This window comes from Neopsephotus bourkii, unplaced genomic scaffold, assembly GCF_033783945.1.
Source record: "Neopsephotus bourkii isolate Nb327-2 ecotype Australia unplaced genomic scaffold, CSIRO-AGI_Nbou_v1 NB_1433, whole genome shotgun sequence".
Classification (NCBI taxonomy): domain Eukaryota; kingdom Metazoa; phylum Chordata; class Aves; order Psittaciformes; family Psittacidae; genus Neopsephotus; species Neopsephotus bourkii.
In genome coordinates, this window is record NW_026901910.1 from 5,797,219 (window position 1) to 5,816,353 (window position 19,135).

Consider the following 19,135-nt stretch of genomic DNA (forward strand, 5'->3'; position numbering starts at 1 on the left):
CTGTGTTGACAGGATGGATTAGCATGCTTAGAGAGCAGACAGGATAAACAGATTAAACTTCACAGACACAGCTCACATGCAGCTCAGAAAGGAGGAAAAGGCCCAATGAAAGGTGATGCTCCCAGCAGAGCTGAGCTCTGCTCTTACTATCATACAATCCCAGACTGGTTTGGGTTGGAAAGGGCCTTAAAGCTCATCCAGTTATAGCCCCTGCCATGGGCAGGGACACCTTCCACTAGAGCAGCTTGCTCCATGGCCCTGTGTCCAACCTGGCCTTGAACACTGCCAGGGATGGGGCAGCCACAGCTTCTCTGGGCACCCTGTGCCAGCGCCTCAGCACCCTCACAGGGAAGAGCTTCCTTATCTCCAACCTGAACTTCCCCTGTTTCAGTTTGAACCCATCACCCCTTGTCCTATTGCTACAGTCCCTGATGCAGACTTCTTCCCAAGGCAAACGTTCCCTTTGTCAGGGCTCTCCAACACATTGCTGCTGAGACCAAGCAGGAAAACCCCTTGGCTGGGTGGCCTAAATCAAACCCTGCCTCCTTCAAATGAGAAGGATATATAAATACATACATATGCGGTGATGGGGGGAAGCTTCTCAGAGACATGTCGAGGCTGAGAAATGTTTCAGATTTGCTCATTGCTAAATCAATACCCATCAGCTGTTTGAAATTAAAGGCAAGATTAGGTCCTGGTTTTATACACGCTTTATTGTATTCCGAGAGCTTTCTACTCAGCCAGATAAATCTTCTTTAAGAGGATTAGGAAACTTTCATTATCTTTATCTAACCTGAACTAACACTAACTCTGAAAAATTAATCTAGAGGCCGGACAAAAGCTGGGAGCTGGTGTAAAGCCACAAGGATACAGAGTGGAATCCACCACAGTACTACAGGGCTGCTGGTACCCAGATCCTCCCCAGCAGAGAAATTCTGCTTTGCAACCCAACAGGATCTGCTACACCGACCTCCAAAGCCCTTTGCAAAAGCCCTTCATGGCTGTGAATGACTTTGAGCCTCTCATGCAATCTACCCCCTCTCCCAAACTCACAGAGTCTTGTGCTTCACTTTCTGCTCTCCTGAAGCATCTTCCAATGCATGCTCAGGAGCCTTGCTGACTGCTTCCCAACGTGCCAAGCCAAGCAACATGGTCCCAAGCAACGGAGATAGGTCAAATTCCCATCAGGACACACCAGACCCTATTTCAGTCCTTAGGTGAGCTCTGCTACATGTGATATCATACAACACAGTGAGGCTGAGATGACACAAGTCATCAGCCAGTCCTGGCATGGCCAGCACTGGTCCACATCCCCATTCCCACACCAGTTGATCCCTGAAGCAATGGATGTTGGTCTGATTCCTACATCTCCAGCACCATGATGGCACTCCAAACCCTTCCCAAGTCCATACAGCTTCCCATATCCAACAGTCAATGCAGCAACAGCATGAGTCACGTAAATACCTACCTTGCACAATGAGATGGACGCGTGAAGTCTTGGGGTGATTGTCTGTCTGCACGGAGCAGGTGTAGGGACCTTCATCATAGACATCCACATTGTGTATCTTGATGCTGTACTGGGTCTTGGTGTTGGAGAGGATGACCACACGGTTGTCTATAGACCACTTGTCATTGCCGGCGTACAGGATGGTGCTGCGGTTCAACCACGCTACCCGTGTGACCCGGTCATCAACAGTACATCTGCAAAGGAAGAGACAAGATGGTCACAAACCTGGAAGAGATCACACAATGAGCACCCCCGTTCCCAAAAAGCAGACACGAGCACAACAGGAGCTCCCTATCATGTGCAGACACGGAGATGGCACACACCATGACCATGCTACCCTGTCCCCATGTCCCACATCATCGCAGAAGTGGCAGGTCCACCAAGAAAACATCTTTTTCTTTCATATAGAGCTGGAGAACCAGAGCCAAAAATCCTTTTTGCTTGACCTCCACGTGCTACACAGACTTTCCATACCCATACAGTCCTGAAATCATTAGGGTTGGAAGGGGCCTCTGGAGATCATCCATTCCAGTCCCCTGCCAAGGCAGGGCCACCCAGAGCAGGTAACACAGAAACACATCCATGGTGGGTTTGAATGTTTCCAGATTAGGAAATTCCACAACTTCCCTGGGCAGCTTGTTCCCATGTTCTGCCACTCTAAGTCTGCCCTTCTCCAGACTAACCAGGCCCAGCTCCTACACTCTCCCCTCCAGACCCCTGTGCATGCTTGTGGCCTCACTGGACCCTCTCCAGTAGCTTTCTTATACTGAGAAGCCCCAGACTGGACACAGCACTCCAGATACGGCCTCAATAAGCTTTAGTAGAGGGGGAGGATCTCATCTCAGCCATGTCCACCTCTCCTCCTCAATCTACCCTTGCTCCATACCAAGACTTCCAGATGAAGCTGTCAATGCGCTGACAGTTCAGCTTGTCAGCATGGCCCTTGAGCCATCCCCAGGGTGACAGATACACCCGCTGCTGGGGCACAGGGGCCACAGTACACACAGGGAGAGGGGAAGAAGAGAAACAGCTGGAGCCAGTGCACAGGGAAGAGAAGAGAACATTTGGACAAGCAGCTGTAAATCCTACAAGTGCCTTGAAAATACAACGCGGTTGTTGCTGTGATTTATTTCCTGCCTGTCTCCCACCCTCCCTGCTCTGAGATGCGGCAGCTCCGGCCCACGGTGCTGACTTATGCTTGGCAAAGAACAGAGGGAAGGGAAGGGGAAAAAGGGAATTAAAATGTTCCTGCAGAACACTGCTTTTTCATTTTGTCTGATAGATTTTTCTCCATCTTGTTACTTGTGGCCTCTCTGCTGCTGCCACAGCAGCAAAACCACCAAGGATTTGGTTAAATGAAGAGCCCAGCACCTCTCAGGAGCTTCATCTTTCCCAACCAAGGACCACAGAAAGGAAACTTTCCCCTAGCAAACCATGAAAATCAAGCTTGATGTGAGCTTGTGCCTGCAGCTTTGTGCAGCCAAGATGCTAAGAGAAGGCACCTACAGTCAATCAAAACCTCACACAAGTCCCTTTCCACATGCCTGTAAATTCAGAGATGGGCTAGTGGGTTGTCCCTGTCCCCATCCCCACCGCAGTATCTCGCCTGCAGAGGTTTCAGGGTGTTATATGCCTCCCTTGCTGGGATGGCAAAGCATCACCTCGATCGACAGTATAAATCGGGTGGAGGGAAGGGGTGACACTTGGCATGTTTCAGGGTCCCTCCGGGCCCTGGCTTCAGAGCCACGAGCCATATATCCTCCTGCAAAGGAATAATGCTCCCCTTGCTGGAGCTGTACATCTCCGCCAGCCGCATCACGTAGGGACGGTGGGAAAGACGGATGGCTTTCCACGCCTGGAATGCCGGGAGCCTGCCCAGGCGGCAGACGAGCCCCGGTACCCGCGGCGGCACTGGCTCTGCTCCGCCGGAGCGAGCAGCATCCTTGTCGGGAAGCAGAGCCCTCCCTTTGTTCAAATTAACTTGGGGAGAGCTAAGCAGAGCCAAGTTAAGTTCGGCCCTGGGGGATTCCAGTCTAGTGGACTATTACTGCTGTCTCACTTCATTATAATGAATAATAAAGAGATACTTACACACGGCTTCTGTAAATTATTCATTGCGCGCACTGAAAAATCAGGGCAGCAATATGTAAAACAGACAACTTGCATGTCTGTGCTCACATAAATAGCCAGGCTACAGCCCTGCGAGGGGCTCTTGGGTTCCCTCATTAGGGGTGAATCACATTGACTAGGGTTTAAAGTGAGAGGGATGAGGAACTAGTGCTGTAACCAAACACGTCCCTATGTCAACACATTTTGGGTGAGCTTCCCAGGGAAATGTGGGTGCTTGGGGACCCCTGAGGACTGAAGTCACTCATTTTGCATTCACAGTTCCCATTTTCAGCTCAGATCCCAAATGCACAGGAATGCCCATAACATGGGAGGACACACACAAGGAAGGGCAAAGACAGCATCACCCACCCTTACCCATAGCTCCCAGAGACTGGTACCAGCCTCAAAACCACTCGGAGTAAATGGGTAGGAGCAAATAGAGACTCCTACAGATTCATGCCAAGAGCAAGGAGGTGAAGGCTCCTTCTCCCCATCCCTCAATTTCACTCTTCAATTGCTGCCACCCCGTAACTAACGTGGGACTGAATCCCTCTGCTTGCTCTGCTTGCTGAGCATCCTGCTCCTCTCCACCAGGGCTTGGGTTATGCCCTGCAGCTACAGGTGGTGAGGAACCAGACAAACCACCCTGCTTCTCAACCAGCCCTCCTGTGCCTCTAGGCAACGTATCAGAACGGAGCCATCATCCATCAGCTGGCACAGAAAGGTTTCAAAGGCAAATAAACAACAACACCCAGAGGCGAGCAGCAACCCCTCTACCCTCTACCTAGCTTGGAGAATGATCTCCATTAGCTGCTAAGCTCCCTCACCTGCTGAGCCGTCTTTGTTACCTCTTTCCAATTGACCAGGATTATGATAATGTCTCCAGTAAGCAAACAGGTAAAGAGACTTCTGCAAAGTGTTTAGATAAAGCAGACAAGCTCTGACAATGCTGGAGAATAAAGCAGGCCAGGAGGTTTTCCCTTGAAGGGATCTAATTAAGAACAAAGACAAACCCCCATTAACAGTCTCCTGAAGACGCCACATCCATCTCCAGAAGAAATCCTGCCAAAGGGACCAAAGACAATAAAGTGCCTGTCAGATGGGAGGGAAATAAACCCATCCTGGATGTGCAGTTCACCTGGAGAAAAACCATCAGCAAGGCAGGGGGAAGATCTTGGGACTGATATTGTCAGCCCAAACCCCGACACCCACCTTATGCCAGTTCTCTTCTACAGTTCTTCTTCATGTGATACCACCCAACACATCTGCTCCTCCATCTCTGTCACACTCAGAGCCTCTCTGCCCTTTCTCTTCCAAATACCTCCCCGGTGTACCCACTTTGAGATCACAGAATCCCAGACTGGTTTGTGTTGGAAGGGACCTTAAAGCTCATCCACCTCCAACCCCCTGCCACGGGCAGGGACACCTTCCACTGGAGCAGCTTGCTCCAAGCCCCTGTGTCCAACCTGGCCTTGAACACAGCCGTGGATGGGGCAGCCACAGCTTCTCTGGGCACCCTGTGCCAGCGCCTCAGCACTCTCACAGGGAAGAGCTTCTGCCTAAGATGCTCTGACCTTGAGCAGAGACTTTTCACCATGTGCAGCCCTTTGGCTGCCTCCCACCCTGACCTCTCTCTGCTACAGCAGCTTGTTGGGGTGCCTCAGATGCTGGCAATGCACACAGTGATACATGTGGCCTCCCAGAGATGCCACATCCCCAGATCCATCTTTATCCCCTCCCTCAGGGGCGACAAGAGCTGCTGGAGTGATGAGGGCGATGAACCTGAACACAGCAGAACAAGAAGATGCACGAGGGAGGGAGCCAGGGCCACCAGCGCAGCACCGCTTCCCCTCTAATTGCCCCAATTCCTCATCCTTAAATGCTAATTGTGAAGTTTACCAAGGAATTCTTTCACTTAGTGTCAACAATACAAATAACTCTGCTGACTCGCTCTTTGTGTTCACGGCACAAAGCGATGGGCTCCCTCCTCCTGGATCTATTAGGAGAGACCCCTGTGTCGTTCCCGCAGCAGGGTCCTGCCTTGCCCCATCAATGACATTGACAGCACTTCTCCTATGTGTTGGATGTGCCACCTTCATTCCCTGCTTTTCCCTGTCCCCATCACAGACCTTTCTATCACTGTTGCTTCAGCCAAGTTATGAGGGCAAAGCCTGGGGCTGCCCTCAAAATCTGCCCCATGGTGAAGGAAATACTGTGTCCAACATCAGCACAAGTTTGGAAGGATAAATGGCAGGTGAAGAGTTGGAGGCATAAAGCAAGTCTTGCAAACCCTTCTCTGCAAGATACCCCAAAGGATGGAATGCTGGTGACCCCAAAATGTCTATGCACAACCCAAGCAGTCCAGGAGACCGCTTCTCACCCCAAGCATGGAGCCTTCAGGATGATGTTCATGTTTGGATCAACCCCAAACCCTCCCCCTTCCTTATGCAAACCAACAGCGTTCTACTTGTAAATACTTCCACAGCCCTTCAGCCCCAAACTGCTTTTCTGTCCTGGAGGCAACACTTCCTGTCAACATGACAAATGGAGATGCCAAAACCAGTCCCAAACTGGCTGGATGACCCACTTTTCAGTGGCTAAATTAGCTCACCCGCATCGGGAGCAAAGCCCCTCAGCAGTGACAGGGTGTTGCTTCATCCTGGGAAGTTACCACCCAAAAGAACCTGTCACAGGGGCAGAGGGAACACCCCAGCACCCTTGTCTTTGAGAAGAAACTGTTAATTACAGTTGCATGATCCTAATGGGTTTTCTCCTTTCCTTCTGCTACTCGCCCCAGCTCCCGAGTTAACAGGCTCCGAATGCCTTTTATTCCAGGAAGCTGGAGCAAAGGCAGCCAAGATTTATTTGTAATCATTGGAAGTAAACACAAAAGAACAGAACCTGGCTGGGCTCCCACTTCGTTAAAGATGCAAATTAGAAGCAGGCCATCAACATGCGCCAGCTCTGCTAATCCTCTCCCAACAATGCGACGCGTCACATCAGCTGCGGGGACAATGGCATCTGCAGCGTGTGACGGCGGGTCTTGAACAACAGCTCCCCGAGGGCAGGCCTGTGCCGCCCGCCTTTCCCTCACTGTCATCCCTGATATTTATTCTCCATGCAGAGGGCGGAAGGCACTTTGTCTTTATTCCCAATCCTTTCCACTGGCACCCTCTCTAAGGCACCCTCAGTATCTATTCTCCTGCCTTTCCCATCCATTCCAGTGCTCGGATATGGGATGCCTTGTAGCATTCCCACACCATCCCAGTGCCCTGAGGGCAGAGGGGACCCAGGATGTGCCGTTTGGCATCACCCAGTATGACCACCTCCCATCCAGTCCTCACTGCTTGGTGATTCCCAACCTGCCACTGTACCCATATCTCCCAGGGGAAAACAGAAGAGTGTGGGATGCTCAGGAAGCGTGGTTACCCTAAACTCTTTTTCTCTACCCTGTTAACATAGAATCATAGAAGCATAGAATGATTACAGTGGGAAAGGACCTTGAGCTCATCCAGTTCCAACTCCATGCCATGGGCAGGGACACCTTCCACTAGAGCACGATGCACCAAGCCCCTGTGTCCAACCTGGCCTTGAGCACTGCCAGGGATGGGGCAATCACAGCTTCTCTGGGCATCCTGTGCCAGTGCCTCAGCACCCTCACCGTAAAGAATTTCTCCTTCCATCTAACCTAAATCTGCCCTGTTTCAGTTTGAACCCATTATTCCTTCTCCTATCACTACAGGCCCTTGTCAAAAGCCCCTCTCCAGCATCTTTGTTGGCCCCTTTAGGCACTGGAAGCTGCTCTAAGGTTCCCCTCTGGTAGCAGCTTGCCTGACGCTCCCAAGCACTAGAACAGAAGCTGCTCCCCGTGACAAATCCAAGCCCCAACTGATACATTAGAGGTTGCTAAATATAAAATATCCATCTGCAAAGATAATAAGCCTGCGAGGGCAGGGGCTGTCGAGTTGCTCCATTTCAGATAGTTTAATGGTGTTTTGGTCCATGACTGCAGCTCCCAGACATTAGACTGATAACAAGATGATGAGGAGGGCGGGAGCTGTCTGCGCTCAGCATCCCAAGTCCAGACTTAACACTCTCCGTGCAGCCCCAACATCCATAGGATTTCGCTGGCCTCTGTGATGACCTGAGGGATGCAGAGCGTGTCCTGATGCTGGGCTGTGGCTGAGCTGAAGGTCACATTAATCTGGGGAGGGGTCTGCACCCTGTTTGGCCTCAAAGGCCCTGCACCCCATTTTGGGAATCATAGACCCAGGTAGCACATCTTCTCCCCAAAGCCATCTGTAGGATACTCTGAATTAATGCTCCCCATGGAGCAAATCCAGAAAACCCGGTCAGCTCTGTTAAAACAAGCTAAGCTTTTTGTTTCTTTCCTAAAGCCCTTCTTTCCCTCTTTATTGCTTTTCCTTCCACCTTGTGGGGACACATGCAGCCCTGACAGCATCACTGGCAATGGGAGGAGTGGTGTGATGGGGTGGGATGCTCGGGCACGCTCTGCTCTCAGCTCCCACTTGGTCTTCCCATTCTAAGTCCCTTGTTTGGGATACACATCCATATCCTGACAACTCAGGGTCTGCTCAGGAGCCCTCTGCAGCCCCAAGGGAGGTTGGAAGGCATTTGCTTAAGCCCTGATGGCTGACAGCAGTTACTAGCTTGAGAGAAATCTTCATAAGGAAATAGGAGATGGCAGCAAGAGAAATAGAGAACTTTGGATAGAGCAAATCAATGGAGGTGTTTATAGCACAGGTGGCACTTAAATGCTAATATCAATTGGTCGATGCTGGTGGCAACACCTGATCTACCAAATAGAGATGCAAATGAAGGCACTGAGCGGGAGCAGCCAGTCCAGGAAAACTGTGGACATGGGAAAGGTGCAGCAAGGCATCTTTCCTTGCCTGAAATAGTACCCAAGTAACACCACTCTCTCTCCAAAGTCTCTTGCACAGCAGGGCACTGATTTCCATCTTGCTCATGACCACTGTGGTTTGAAGAAGGCTGGAACATTTCCAGATCCTCTCCAAAAAGACTACTGATGCCTACAAGCATTTAAAGGATTCAAAGGGTTGTTACCTGCCCTAGAAAACAACACAGAGACCCCTCTTCTCACTGCCACATTTCCCTCTCCCTACACTGGGGTTCTGAACTACATCCCCCAAAAGACCAAGAGACACCCACCAATCCCATCACCACCACTGAAGAATGCTGATTAAGGGCCACGATCCAGCAACATTTCCCCCATCCAGCAGCAGCACAGCCCCACACCTCAATCAGTGCCCGTGTATGGATTCAATCAGTGCTAATCTCACACAATGCAGCACCTGCGCCCCAGCTGATTTCTAGTGTTCTTCAATCAAAAGGAGAAGAACGGTGGAGTTTAGCCCTGACCATGCCTGCAAAGCCGAGCCTGGAGCCCTCTACACCTCTGGTGGGGTTTGGGGTTGTTTTTTCCCCTTGCTATTGCTTTTTCCTAGTTTTTCATTGACTTTCCAAGCAAGAAGAGACAAAAATAGCCGCTCCTCTGTCACACTTAGGCATGTAGTTAACTACTGGTACTTAACACATGGCAATACAAGGCTCCAACCGCTATGATTCAGGCATCCTGATGGGACTGGTGAGCACCTACATCTCAGCTGGGCAAGGGGGCTGCTTTGAACCTAGGAGAAGGCAGATGCAGCTCCAGCAGTATCCCACAGTCACAAAACAAGAAAGGATGATGATTAAAACACAGGCCAAGGGCATCTATGACAGAAGGAGCTCCCGTACACCCTGGGTAAAGCAACTTTACCTCTGTCCCTGGCTTGTAGAGAAGGAAAATTGAACTAAGCCACTCCAGGGTGACAACTCAATGAGAGGGGTGGCAGAAGTGATCATGGTGACAACCCCACAATGGGTCCTTTAGGGAAATGATGGCACTTTGGGGCTCTGGATGGAACGTCACCATTACATGTGGTCCTCACGCTCTTGGTCACTGTGTCCAATTGAAGTCAGGAGGAAGGAAAACTCTTCTCCAGACCCCCTAGTAATTCCACCTAAAATATATTTGTCATGAGACACCCAGTTCTATCTCTGCAGCTCTTCAGGGTAATGGAGAGGTTTCAGTCTTTGGAGGATAAGTCTCAGGCTCTTGGCTGCTTGCCCGGGAGGATTATTTTACATCAGGTTGAGTTCTGTAGTAATTATCTTCAAAACAGCTGGACTGCTGGATAAACTCACTGCATCTTAACGCACAATACAAGAGCAAATACAGCAAATTCAACTGCAACTGCAGACAGGCCTGACAGATAGGTGGGAAAACCACTCGGTGGTGTTTCAGACACCAAGGCTCGGGGCTTCTCATGCATTAGGGGTGAGGAGGCATTTTCTCATTTGAAATCAATTCAACCTTCCTACAGGGACAAGAGCAGAGGGGGAAAGGCGATGCCTGATGAAGATGTTTCACCCCCGAGCACAATGGAGAGAGAAAAGCACCGTTTTCCTGACCCTTCCAGCTGAAAAATTAAGTGGTGCTTGATCCCAGTTGGAAAAGTTGGCGTTTCACAGTGCCCTGAGCCTTCTATAAAAGCCCAAACCTTCCAAGCCCTCAGCCCCATGCTGCAATGCCAGTGGGCAGATGTGCAGGGAAGGAGGAGAGGAAAATCAGCTCCCTCCATCCATACCCCTCATACCTGAGCATCACTTCCAACACCTTATGTACCCCATCCCTGCAGGATGCAGCCAACAGACAGACAAACTGAATCCCAAACAACTGACCTGGACATGAGCATCCTCACCCCAATCACTAAAGGAAATTAGAAGGGAAGAAAAAAATCAGGTGCCTTCAGGCTGGTGCTGCAGATTTAGGTGTGGAATCCTCACAGGCAGAACTAATAACCACTCAAAAGAGGGAATTCTGCTGATGGAAGGTGAAGCCGTATTTCATGGCGAACACCATGCAGCTCTACTGCCAAACAGGAGTGCTGTAAGTGACCTGGGTAAGCCATCAGCCCAAGATTAGAGCAGCCAATTTGTAGAGATTTCACCAGCAATTAGGCAAAGTGTAATAAGGCAGCAGAGGAAATCCTCTGCTCACTGCCCCTAAGCCTTGAATGACCCCTTTCCTTCCCATCTATTAGGATGAAGGCTGGATGCTTTCCACTACGGAGCTGGGCAACAGCTGCATGGCACCACCAGATAAAGAAGTCATCACCAGGAATCACAGAATCAACTGGGTTGGAAAAGACCGTCAAGCTCAACAAGTCCAACCATTCCCCAGCACTACCAAGGTCACCATTAACCCAAGTCACTGAGGGCCTTGGCTACACAGTGTGTGAACTGCTCCAGGGGTGGGGACTCCACTATTTCCAATGTCTGAGCACCCTCTGGGGAAGGAATTGCTCCTCAGCTCCATCTAAACCTGCCCTCGTGCAGCTTGAGGCTGTTTCCTCTTGTCCCATCCCTCGTTCCTTGGGAGCAGACCTGGCTCCATCCTCCTGTCAGGCAGTTGTAGGGAGCAATCAGGTCCCCCTTGAGTCTTCTCTTCTCTAGACTGAACCTCCCAGGTCCCTCAGCTGTTCCACATCACACCTGGGCTCCATTGCCCTTCTCTGTCCCCACTCCAGGACCTCAACATCTCTCTTGCAGTGAGAAGCCCAAAACTGAACACAGGATTCAAGGTGCAGCCTCACCAGTGCCCAGCACAGGGGGACAATCACTGCCCGGGCCCTGCTGCCACGCTGGTGCTGATACAGAGATAGCAACTGCCAGCTGAAGACCTGTCCTTCCTGAGCATCACTGAGGGCCGGATCCCCAACCTCAGCTACCCAACTCCCTTCAATTAGGGGGTTTATTTGTTTGAGTTGTCCACGAATATCCCAAATTACATTATCAGATCATAGTCCTGCTGCTGATTTATTCCTTCTTTGTTCTTCAAGTCTTCGTACATCTAAGCAATTAACCTCTCAAAGAGCTGGAGAACACATAATTATCCTCATTTGTCTAAACGTCACCAAGATGGCTGCCTTTCAATTAACCTTCTGGGAATGGAGGGAAGTTGGAGTGCTACAGTGATCATTTCCAACTTCAGCAGAGGCTTTTTTTGCCTTTCCCTTTCCCTTAAAGTCATTTAATTGAAATATTCAGATGATAAAATATAGCCAGTGAACTGTTCCTGCAGGTAACGGGATCAAGAGGGGGCTCGCAAGCGAGAAAGAAGTCAAATGAGGTACAGTAATATTATATCAATATGTGGCACTTCCATCTAAAAATATCAAAGCACTTTGGGCTTATTAATGAAGGGAATTGGCACTCCCGTTCCTGGCCTGAGGGCTGAGATTTACATCACTTCTATACAGCATGGCTACCAATGGGGAAACTGAGGCAGGGAACCAGCTTTGGTGCCTGCAAGGATTCTGCTGGAACCATCCCAAGAGCATCTCCTCTGCATCCCACCCGAGGAAAAACTGGTTCCTGTCTAAATCAGCACAGGAAGATGTGGCCACAGCCCCACTGCTTGGGCTATATGTTCCTATTAGCCCAAGCGGTGCTAAGGGAGCTTTTGCCACACTGCAGGAGTGAGGAATTCCTTCCTACCCATTGCCTTGCTAATAACTATGCATCACACCCACCGGGAAAGCACCAGGTCAAACCATGCACCAGCATTAAGCGACACACCAGCGGCGTCTGGCACACACAGGGAATATTTATACACACAAACATCTATGGGAAATAAACAAGCAAAGCCCCAAGTTCATCTCATCTCCTCCCCGGTGACAAGCGTGGCTTCTCAATTCCTGCCGCTGCCACGGCTCTGCTCCCAGCGTGAAATCCAGCCCTTCAAATAGCAGTTGAGGATCCAGCACGTCGCTGAGCCCGGCTTTCTGCTTCCCACCCCCAGGGAATTGAGGTGGCCACCACAGGGCAAAACTTGCCCTCCCACAAGCTCAGCGGGTTGGGAGAGGCTGAGACGGAGCAACCACATGAAGGGAAACTAAGGCACTGAGAGATGGGGATGCACTATAGAATCATAGAATGGTTTGGGCTGGAAAGGAGCTCAGGATCATTCAGTTCCACTCCCGTGCTATGGGCAGGGACACATCACACTAGACCATGTTTACCCAAGGCTCTGTCCAACCTGGGCTTGGAGCAACCTGCTCTAGTGGAAGGTGTCCCTGCCTGCAGCAGGGCGCTGGATGGGTTTTAAGGTCCCTTCCAACCCAACCCATTCCATGATTCTATAGTTCTATAATAGCCCTGAGTTTATTCCCAGCACAGGCTGAGGGCGACATCATTTAAATACATCCCAGAGCCAAGGTACCTATCAATAAATCTTTGCTTTTGGCTCTTGGGCTTGACAGGAAGCCTATACCTGGAGCAGGGAATTCAGACTGAGGGGGAGGCATGGATAAAGGCTCTGCTTTATGGACAGCCATTTGAATGTTTCCTTTGAGTAATGGCCCTTGCAAATTAGCACCCCAGCGGCCAGGAATACATATTGTGCCAAGGGCAGGCAGCTCCTGATCCAGCATGGATGACGTGGGCAAGCAGACCCAGAGGGGAGCCGGGATCCTGCAGTCAGATTCTATCGCAGCCAGGATGATGAAGAAGCAAGAGGAGAGCTCAGGGGTGGATCTAAAGGAATGGTGAGGAAATGGAACTGAAAACAATCCTGTGAGAGGCCAGTGAGGGGCTAATGGGTGAAAGAGGGAGGACAGGAAGCATTCCAAGGGAACTGATACTGCAGGGGCATGGCATGGCACAGCATCCCAGCCTATCATCCCACACCCGCATCTCCTTGCATGATCAACACTATAGATGTCTGGATTTCACCAGAGCTCCTCTGACCATCCGGGAATAATTGGGAAAGCTGAGGTGCCTTCAACACTGTAATTGCACTAGGGAGAAGGGGGGGATGCTCTGGTGATGGAGAAAAGCAAGCCTGCAGCCAGCAGGGTCCAGCTTCTGCAGCACAAATGTGGTAGGACAGACTGAACATCCCTGCATCCCGGAGACGACTGTCAGAGAGCAACGGAGAAGTAATGTGCAGCTGAACACGAGAGGGAGCTCAGGCCAGAGCATGCAAGGAGCACGGAGCAGAAAGCAGACCCTACCTGCTCACCCTCCCTTTCTGACTCCATCTGTCTCCTCCTTTCCTTCCTCGCTCCCTTCCTTCCCCTCCATGCCTATGTGAAGCCAAAATGCAGCACGTTCAGAGCACAAGAGCCGGCTGTTCCCCAGGAACCTGCCGATGCGTCCCCATCCTCAGCGTGCCACCTGCATTTCACTGCAAGGACTGGAAAGAATGGGTGGACAGGGCTGAAAACCAGCTCCGAGCCTGGAGCGGGAGTTTGCATCCTCACTGCCAGACCAGTTCCTGCTCTCAGTGGGTCACAAACCAGAGCCCGGAACAACCCCATGCCCATAGCACGAGTCCCTGCATCTCTCAGACAGCACCAACACAGGCAAGTTGCACTTTGGGAATGGGTGACTCCTACTGATGCTTCCACTCGCTCTGCCAAGTTCCAGCCATCCAGGACATGATGCAAAGAGACAGCTATGAACTCACTGGGAGAGGCAGGAGTTTCAGCACAGTATCAGTAGCATTCCTGAGGCACGGAAGAAAGCCTGTACGCCAGCCACTGGAGCATGCTTTTCCAGCTACTGAGATGCTTCAGGGTAAAAGGGAAGTAGAGGCCTTTCAGAGGTACCACACACGCTTCTCCATCCACACCGATATGCTGCTATTTCATACTCCACCATCTCCCTGCAGGGTTGGAGGTCAAACATCAGAGGTTTGCCCACAATCACTGAGCTGAACGAAACAACTTCCACTCTCCCTGGAGGTTCAGGGCAATCTCAGCCACTCAGCAACATCCCATTTCATTTATAGCTTCAAAGAGTGGCCAAAGCCTTCCTGGACAGTCAATCTGCGGTGCTGTCACACGCTAAGGACCTGAGTAAGGGGAGCTGAGAGCTGTTCTGGGAAATTCCCAAGGCTTTTTTCACCCGGAGCACTGAAATAAGCGGGTGGTAATGCCAACTATTTCTGCTGCTCCTATGGAGCAGGGAGCCAGGCGCAAGGCATGCAGGAATCGTCTCCTCCTGGCAAAGCTGCCGACTCAAGGAGAAACATAACCCCCTCGATGAAGGGCTTGTCTGGTTTATTATAACATCGGCTTTAATTTATGCGCCTGCCTTTTATGATCGTTCCCTATCACTGTTCCTGGGGCTTATTTATAGAGGGCCATTAGCACGGAGAGCAAGCCCTGATGAGGGAGCATTTGCAGCTCTGTCAGGGGACCGGGGTATAAGCAGAGACGAGGAGGAGGAGGCAGCTCTCGCACGGGGCTGCGGCGAGTCCGCTCCCGAAAACCGAGCAGCATAATTTGATCTCAGAGCTCGCTACAACTTCATTTCCTGTGCCTGCAGCCTCCTTCACATGCACTCTGCTGAATTCCCCAGCCCTAAATAAACTCGTTTCAAAGAGAGCCTCAGATCTGACCGTCTGCATTGAGCACAAAGGGGATGCAGGGAAAAGCCTTTTGATGGAGCGAGGGGAGAGCTGATGGGGTGAGGAGGGGGAAGGCAACATCAACTGCATCCAAGCGGTGCGCCACTCCCCACACCAACACTCATCGCTGTCTGCATCCCAATACTGTGCCAGTCCCATCCTCTTCCAGCTAAAAGCACTCACAAAATGCATGGAGGGCTGGTGAACACCCTGTGATATTCAGGGGATACCAAAAAATTCATCCCTATTTCCAAACATCCCTGTTTCACCACTGATTAATCCCTACATCCAAACACCATGCTCCAAACTCCAGCACAACCCAGACAAGGCACAATCCTATGTTGGGAATTAAAGCCTAAATGAATTATTAATTAGAGGCACAGGCAGGGTGCAGCCCACCCCCCAAAATACACTGATGTGCAGGGGAAAAATACACTGGTTAACACACAGCTAAGGAGGTAGGTGGGTCTGTTGGCAGCCAGAGATGCTGTAAAATGAATTTGTATGATCAAAGCCTTCCCATACAGTTCGCAGGTAATTTGTGACGAGAACAAAAGCTTTAAATTCATCCACTAAATTATTCACTACAAATCGTCCTCCCGGCTCTGGAGCTTGTGTCCTTCAAGCTGTTGGAGGTGGTGATTACATCCCTTCAGTGCATGGGGAAGCCTAGGGGAAGCGGTTGCAGGAAAGACAGAGACACTGATCCAACATCAGTGATAGATTTACAGAGAGGACTTGGGAGAGGAGAGACTCACCCTCAGGACAAAAGAAACTTCAAGCTCAAACCGTCCCATCCAGGGGCTTTCTGTGGTTTTTATGTGGTTTTGGCCTTTTTTTGTGCCTTTCCTTTCTTTTTCCGCACCAAGCTCCCACTGCAGGCGGAATAGATGATGCTGAATTATTTTGGAATATGCTGAGAATGCCCTGCTTGGCCAAGCGAAGCCTCATAAATCATTCCTTTGCTCCCACCCCTTTTCCTGTTCTTGATCTCTCTTTCAAGCTGTATAATGCTCATGAAGCCCGTTACCTTGGCACCACAAGGCACAACCTGCTGCCAATGGGACAAGACTGGGAGAGATGGATAGCACCAAAAAGGAGGCACTGGGGCTGCTAACAAGGTCCCTTCCTCCCAGCAACCAGGTTTGGAACTCACCTAAAGCTCCAAACATGGAGCCAAGCGGTGCCAAGGAGCTGGAGCCAGGCATTGCTCCAGCCCACAGCCCACTCCAAGTGCCAGCAGGTAGCTCAGCACTTGTTGCTCTGCTGCCTTTCCTCCAGAGTCCCTCTTCAGGTTACAGCACATCCTCCTGTGCTGTTGCTCGTCAATGGCTTCTGGAAGAGTCATGCTCACATCAGGCACGGTGCTGTCAGCTGGCTCCTTGCACCACAACTAAAATCACACTTTTCCCTAAAAACCCCAAAGCTGAAAGCTGAATAGGGCTTAAACCCCATATTCAGAGCCCCATCACCCATCAGTGTTCAGAGACGATGGATGCACACAGGGATGCAGGATGGGACTCAGGGTATCAAGGGGCAGCATCGCTCTCCGCCTCCATTTTCACACCCACAAACACAAGTGGGGTTTGTGGTGGGTTTTTCCATCAATACCCTTCTGCCCTCCCTAGGAAAACACTAACAAAACACGAGTAATATAAGCCTCAGCAGCCACCCTTGCCTCTCCAGAGACTGAGGTTTACAACACTGGTGCTATTTATCGTTCACTGCTTTGCACATACCAGATGTGAGGCTCATCCTGAACAGCCTGAGTTTAAAGCCCCTTGGTTATTCCATAGATGGAGCTGCTATTTTAGACAAGACATACAGGAAACAACAACAAAACCTAAAGCAGAAACGGGGTGAGAGCCATTTGGTGACAAAAATCCATAGCGAGACATTTCTCTTTGCTTTTCAACCAGCAGGAAGGTCAAAAAGCCAAGTGGGGCTTCAAGTGCTTGGTGAACACAGGTCTCAGTACCCCAGGGTATGGATGGGAGCTGCCAGGGTGCAGGGAGCCGCAGGGACCTGATGTGGAGCTGGAGGGATGCTCTAACTGGATGTGCACATCACCACCTCTCCCACAACAGCCCCTTTGGCACGCAGTTCCCACCTTTTCCATCGGGACCTCTGCTGACATCAAAATCCCTTCAAGCCAGACCAAGTCATCCCGGCAGGGCCCAAGGTACCCAATATTTCATCCCCAGTATCCCTGAAGGGCTAAGGAACATGCGGCCGCGCTCCATAAACCCACCATTAGCGATCCCCTGATGGAGATGGATTCTCATTTGCAAATGATTAAAACCCAATTAACGGTGGGAGGGAGGTACTGGAGGCTCTGCAGAGGAGCCGTGCAAATGAGGAGTTATCAGGACCTTCAGTGTCCTAAGCACCTGTCAATTCTTAGTTGAAACAAGTGCATTAGCCTTGTCCAATATCCATCTAACCTTTCCACTCTCCCTTGCTCTGTTTCCCTGGCAACCATTTAAAAGTGCTGGAAAAAGGCACAGCTGCTTTCAGAAAGAAAGAAAAGGAAAAGGAGCCGGGGGGGGGGGAGTTAGCAATATGTTCTTTTAAGGGGTGTGTGTGTGCTCGTTCCCTCTTTCCCCCCTCTTTCTCCTGGTCTCTTCTTAAGGTATCTCTATGTGTTTGCCCTGCTTGGCTCCTTGGAGGGCAACAAGCAAGGTGGGGATGGCCATGTCACCCCCCATTCCCATTGGATGGGCAGATGATCCATGACTACAGAGGGATGGAGGGGAGCAAACCCAAGAACGAGCTTGAGCGTAATAAGCTGCTGAAAGGGGAGATGCTGCCCCCAGATGACCTGTTCCTACAGACAGGGGAGCTATGCACAACCTGCACTGCTCTCCAGAGAGATACAAGCATACAACTAGGTATTTCATGGTGCTTCCTGTCACCCTCTGAGCAAAACAGCAGTTAACAACAATCACAACTTGAAGCTGCCACTAAACCCTCACCCGCTGCCTGCTAAAGACGGTTTTCATTCCTCACCTTGCCTTTTCTCCCTGCTCCTGCCTGCCTGGACATCATCTCCCAGCACATCTGTACCAAAGAGTGGCATTTGTCCTTATACCTTTGGCAATGGCAATGAAAGGAGCTGTCATAAAAGCCAGAGGAGGGAGGACGGCTCCCAAAGCCTGTCACCACTGACATCTCCCATCTCTGCAAGCAAATGCTAGGGAAGGGCTGGAAACACATCCTCTTTCCCAGAGGTGACCCAGCACCTGGAGCAGCCCACTTTGGGCAAGGAGGATGTAGTAGAAGAAGAGAGAAGGGTTTTCTGGGTGCTTCATGAGATCAGGAAGGGGGAAAACAGAGCCCAGCACCTCTTTGTGGCACTGCCCCAGAGGGGAAGATGCTTTGGTCTTGGAAAGCACTTGAGAGTCTGCTTTAAGGGGAAGGAGAAGAGTCCTAAAATAACACAGCCCCAGGGGACATGTCCATAGGCAATTAAGCTTCATTAGCTCTGCTGCTCACCCATCAGTTTGCTTTACACAGCCAGGAACTGCTAATAACTCTGTATCCTCTCTGCATCACAGCGTGTCCCTCCTCAGCATCACAGTCGCTACCCTGATCACCTGCAGACACAACCCCAACCAGCCCCAAGGCCAGCAGCAGGGGTTGAGGACCACACCACAACGAGGTGGGACCCAGCAGCATCCCTATCACACAGGGCTTGAGGAGGAGAAAGAGGTTGTAGTGGAGCGGGTAAGAGCTCAATTGCATTCATTAAGTGCACGGTCTGAAGCACGTCTTAACCAGAGGGAGGGGAGAAGGAAATAAGTTATTAAACAACAGAGAATGGGGAACAAAAACCAAACCCAAGAGGGAATATCCACCCTAATGTAATGTTCCACACACACTGGGCACCCAAACAGCCGCTCTTTGTCAGGAACCTTATTTCCAAGAAGCACTTACAGGCTTTCATCAACACATTATACTATTAATCAAGCCTCATAATGTAGAGTGATTTGCATGCCAACAAATATATTTACACT

At 50.7% G+C, this 19,135-nt stretch overlaps 1 protein-coding gene across 6 annotated transcripts in view; it reads right to left on the reverse strand.

Annotated features, from left to right (window-relative positions):
- LOC133220461 (opioid-binding protein/cell adhesion molecule homolog) overlaps positions 1 to 19,135 on the reverse strand; it is a 332,740-nt gene that overhangs the window by 17,161 nt on the left and 296,444 nt on the right. For all 6 annotated transcript variants that reach the window (XM_061368627.1, XM_061368626.1, XM_061368630.1 and 3 more), the window contains one exon: positions 1,469 to 1,701. In XM_061368627.1, coding sequence (XP_061224611.1) covers positions 1,469 to 1,701 — 233 coding nt within the window. The remainder of the gene's footprint in view (positions 1 to 1,468; positions 1,702 to 19,135) is intronic.